This window comes from Echinops telfairi, unplaced genomic scaffold, assembly GCF_000313985.2.
Source record: "Echinops telfairi isolate 266 unplaced genomic scaffold, ASM31398v2 ScPeMD7_31;HRSCAF=116, whole genome shotgun sequence".
Classification (NCBI taxonomy): domain Eukaryota; kingdom Metazoa; phylum Chordata; class Mammalia; order Afrosoricida; family Tenrecidae; genus Echinops; species Echinops telfairi.
In genome coordinates this window covers 24,700,530-24,705,878 of record NW_022103928.1, presented here as the reverse complement: position 1 = coordinate 24,705,878, position 5,349 = coordinate 24,700,530, and the positions used below count along the sequence as shown (strand labels likewise).

Below are 5,349 nucleotides of genomic sequence, written 5' to 3'. Positions count from 1 at the left end.
AGTGAGTGAGTGAGACTAAGTGAGTGAGTGAGTGGTCTGAAGCCTCTTCATTTCTCAACTTGGGTTGAGTATTATCTATCCAACCACATCAGCCACAGGAAGGATTTACAAGAACAAAAGAACAGGGACTTCTCCCTCAAAATTCTGCCCTTTGCACCTACAGGAATGCCAGAAATCCCACTTGCTAACTCCACCGCTACACCGCTGAGGAATGAATGAACTGCTTCCTCTGCCCCGCCTCAGCAGTTCCCTGGACATCCCCACCCTGATAGGCTTCCTCCCCCAGACAAATAAGCTCAACGGGAAAACCCCTGCTCAGAGAAGCCTTTTGCATGAACATGGATGAGGCTACGACCCCCCAACGTGCACATGAGAACAGAGGCGTGCTGGTGACAAGCCCAGTCCTACGCTCACCTGCTGGATGGGGACAAACCGCCACCTTTGACCCCCTACACTCCCTCCCCTCTGAGAGGATCATGAACAGTAACTTAGACAGGTCAATGCCACCACAGACACGGGTGTGCTGGCTCCGAGCAGTGTCCCCGGGGAGCACTCACCGCTGGCAAATGCAGGTCTGTGTGTTACTTGGAGTGAAAGAAGCGAGCGGGGCTGAGGCTTCACAGAGGCAGTGTTCCCGGTTCCAGGCAGGTGTGGCAAGAGTCTGTCTGTCATCTAATGGCCACAAAAAGGGAGCACCCACATTACTCCCGACTTTATAGGGGCGTGATGAGGATTCAGTGAGAAGGCCAGGTGTTCCACCGAGCCAGACACATCGTAAATGATGTCGGAGATGGCAGGTGATAATAATGACGGCAGGGATGGAAACGATGACGCCGCCGGGTGAAACGACCTGGTGTGGGAAATCCTACGATGGCTCGCCAATGAAAAAAGAAAGTCAAGCGTGGAAGAGGAAATTCTGGGGAGAAGTAGCCTGGAAGAACACCCTTGGGTACTTTTTATAAGAGGAAACAAAGCCTATCTGGAAGGAAGAGGACGAGTCGCTGGCTCTCCGTGACGACAGGGGCTGGCCGGCACCATCGGAAGACGTGACCAGGTGAGAGAGACCTGCACGGTGCATGTCCCCGGAATAAAGAGAAAGAAAGCACAGGACTCCACGGAGATGCCACTGTCCGCCCATCAGACTGGCCGAGGCGCGAGGGCAGAGGATGGCAAACAGGACATCCGGCCCTCTGCTGATGAGTGTTGCTTTTTAAAGGACAACATGGTTATTAAGCTCTTAAATGGGTACAGAGGATGACCCTGCCCCTCCGTATCCCCCTAGAGGGCTATTTACCCCTGTTCTCAACGAGGCTAAGATGTTTCGTCTGTGAGTCAACCTGGCTGGGCTGGAGTACCCACTTCCTTAAGCAAACGCTCACGGAGATGTTGCCGGGAAGGTATTTTGTGTTGTGGTTAACATTTGCAATCAGTTGGCCTTAGGTAAAGGAGATTACCATGAGTAGCATGGGTTAGCCTTAGGATCAAAAGAACAAGAACTTCGAGGACAAGGCAGCAGTATCAAATCCTCCGTGAGCCTCCAGTGGGCCTGCCCACCCACAGATGTCAAACTTGCCAGTACCTAGAGCCACGTGAGCCAAGTCCTTAAAACAAATCTCTGAATATGTATATGCGTAGGTCCCCGGATGGCACGAATGGTTTGTGTCTGGCTGCTAACTATAAGGTTGGTGGTTCAATGCCTACCACTCCCCAGCAGCATGCTGGAGACAAAGGTCAGGTGATGTGCTTGTGAAAAGATGACCAACAAGACACAGCTCAGTTTTACTCTGTAACAACACAGAGGCCACCAAGAGATGGGGCAGACTCAACCACAACGGGTTTGCTTTTTCGGTGTAACACATGAAACCAGTTGCCATTGACAGACAGAACATCTCAAACCAAACTCGAGGCTATAAATCTTTATCTCACTCCTAGAAGGTGGTTTTGAACCACTGACGGTGCAGTTAGCAGCCTAACGCTTAACAAACATGCTCAGATATAGATATATCCATAGATACAGACATAATAATACATATATATCTTTATATATTTAGACTCTGAATTGTACATGCCTGCTATGTATATGTGTATGTGTTATATATACATGTGTATATACACGCACACGCACATACACAGCCATACATGAGAACTTCAAAAAGTTCATGAAAAAATGGATTTGAAAGCTAATGGAATTTTCCCCACAAACTTTTTGAAGCCCCCCTCCCCATACATACAAATATGCACGGACACCTACCTGTGTATATTCTGTTGTCGTGTGCTGTCAAGTTGGTTCTGACTCAGAGACAGCCCTGATGGCATAGCGGTTATAAGTTGAGCTGCTAACTGCAAGGTCAGCAGTTCAAAACCATCAGCTGCTCCTCAGGAGAAAGACAGGGCTTTCTACTGCCATAAAGAGTCACAGTCTCGGAGACTCACAGGAGCAGTTCTACCCTGTCCTGTAGGGTTGCTATGAGTTGGCATTGATTCAATGACAGAGAGTTCCAGTTTGGGTACATATATATGTACCATATATATGCATATGTATATATGCATATGTATATAATCTATTAGTTCTTTTTCTCTGGAGAACCCTGGCTGATACAGAGACATAGACCAGAAAGAACATCAAGCACATTATATGGACACACACACGAACCTAGCTGCCACAAACAGGGAAATGGATTAGTAAACAGTAGGATTCTCAAACTATGGATCTACTTCACTTTGCTACAGTATAGAAATAAGCAAGATTCATATCCACACAGCATCTACTTGTCCTGTTCTTGGTCTATATACAGAGTCCACAGAAGTACATTCTGGAATTCCATTCTTTGTAATGTTATTCATAATTTGTTAGAGCCCACATGGGTTGGTGCCTTTGCATCATCCATGAAACGTCCAGTAAACATCTTTCCTGTATTCTTCGCTTTTAGACGAGAGCCATCTGTCTTTCTGACATCAGATGACAGCCTCGTGTCTCACCCTCCTCTGAAGCTGGCTGATTTCTGGGAGCTCCCTATCTGCCAGATACCACTATCACCGATCACACAAGTGTTTCTTACAGAATGAGGGGACACTTTATGATTTAAAATGAGGAAAGGGGTGTGTCACGGTTCTAACTTTCACCATGCTTATTTTATACTTATGCTGAGCAAATAATCTGAGAAGCTGGATTACATGATGAAGCATTTACTGATAACCATCAAAGACTACAACTTTAAGTATATATTACATCTCAACATAAAGAAGACAAGAATCCTCACAACTGGACCAACAGACAACATCATGGTAAGTGGAGAAAAGACTGAAGCTGCTAAGAACTTCATTGTACATCCATGGGAGCAGCAGTCAAGAAATCAAATGAGGTATTATATTGGCCAAACCTACCACAAAAGACCTCTCTGAAGTATTAAAAAGCAAAGACGTCACTGTAAGGATTAAGATGTGCCCAACCCAAGCCATAGAGGCAAGGATGGTGAAACTCAATCTCACGTAGTTGGGCATGTTGGTTAGGAAGGCCCTCATGCTTGATAAAGGAGAGAGTCCACAAAAGAGAAGACCTTTGACGAGAAGGCTGGGTACCGTGGCTACGACAGAGGTCAAGCCCAGCAAGGATCAAGGATGGCACAGGGCTCGTCAGTGTTTCGTCTCGTGGTCTTCAGGTTGCTACGAGTTGGAACCGACTCAAACAGCCCTGACAACAGCATCTTTAAAACTTGGTGACACGGTAGTTAAGCACTCAGTTGATAACAGAGGATCCTATGGTTGATCCGTAGGACCAGGATGTGTTGACTTGTTCCGTAATAGTGTAGCCTGGGAAACCCTATGAGGCAGTTCTCCTCTCTCCTACAGATCGGATTGCGATGAGTTGCAACTAACAGGGGCAGCAAGTTTTATCTTGGAAATATTCTAAGACATATTCATGTATTTTGTTTAAGCCACACAATAACCAACAGGCTAAGTATGACAACATGATGCATTTTATAAAAAGGGAAGAAAACACAAAGTAGGTTACAGGGTTTCTTCTAGGGAACCCAGGGACTAGAAGAATAAAACTTGGGGTTCTCTCTTGGGTTTAATAAGAGAGATGTGTCCATATTACTTCGTAGATATTAAAAAGAAATTAGCAAATTTATTTTAAGGGAAGGGGGAGAAGACAACGAGGTGGAAGGAGAGGAAAAGGCGTGACTTCCAAAAGGAGACGTGGCGCCAAGAGTTGAGCGCCAGCTCTCGCCTCCTCTGGCAGAAACTGGCAGTCCACAGGAGCAGAAACAGCCTGGGTCCATAGAGTTTGGGGATCAAATGCTCCATTCTATGCTCGGTTGGTTCTATTTATACCAACTCTCCCTTCTAAGCCAAGGCGTCTGGATCCCCCTTCACTGGTGTCAGAAGTTAGAGATGATGAAGAGAGCGATATAAAATTGTGCTATCGCCGAATTCTTGAGGCTGTCTACCGAGTTACACAGGCTTCCATGAAGTCCTGTGCTGCCTTTAGATCAGTGGTTCTCCACCTTCCTCATGCTGCGACCCTGGAATACAGTTCCTCATGTTGTGGTGACCCCCAGCCATAACATTATTTCATAGCTACTTCATCACTGTAATGTTGCTACTGATATGAATCGCACTGTAAATCATACTGTGTTTTCCGATGGTCTTAGGTGACCGCTGTGAAAGGTCACTGGACCCACAGGTTGTGAACCACGGCTTTAGATCCTGCATGTAGGGTTTTGTTTTGTTTTTAATATCATTAGTTTTTTAACTAAAGACATTTTTACCTTTCCTTGTTTTCTTCCATCGCCCTGCAGCTGCACTGGTTCATTACTGAGGAGCTGTTCACAGATGCACCTGGCAAACCCGGGTCTTCTTCCCTGAAAAGCAAATCATCCAACACTTACAACACGCTCAGAGTTGTATTGTAAACACTCAAACGGCTGCAGTAAGTACGCATAGTGTGAGCGTGGGTACGGCAGCAGCATCCACCTTAAGCTAGTCTCTGTTTCACCCCTAGTTAAGAGAGGCCCATCCAGGAAAACATTTCCCAGGCATCCTTGCAGCTAGCTGAGGCCAGGCTGAGTTCTCCATGAAATGTGAGAGGGAGTGACCTGGGTCAATTCCTCATCTAGGTCTTATGACATGGGCCTGCCTTGTCCTTCACGGTGCCTGGAACTAGGCTCTGAGCAGAGATAAATAGCAATGTCCCAGAGCAACAAGATAGAAGGCGCTTGGGCCTGTGTTTGGCTCTGTGGAGCAGGGACTCCCTGCTTAGCCTGGAACTACAACCTAGAAAGAGCTAGCAACGACAACCTCTCTCCGAGCGGGCGATGCTGGAGCCCTATCACTAGGACCCGTCTG

The 5,349-nt window shown here is 46.7% G+C and overlaps 1 protein-coding gene across 1 annotated transcript in view; it reads right to left on the bottom strand.

Moving 5' to 3' along the window:
- The window catches only part of ARHGEF3 (Rho guanine nucleotide exchange factor 3), a 327,596-nt gene extending 322,747 nt beyond the window's left edge, over window positions 1-4,849 (bottom strand). Inside the window, exon 1 of the mRNA XM_045290027.1 lies at window positions 4,773-4,849. Coding sequence (XP_045145962.1) covers window positions 4,773-4,816 — 44 coding nt within the window. The 5' untranslated portion in view covers window positions 4,817-4,849. The remainder of the gene's footprint in view (window positions 1-4,772) is intronic.
- Between the last annotated feature and the right edge of the window lie 500 nt (window positions 4,850-5,349).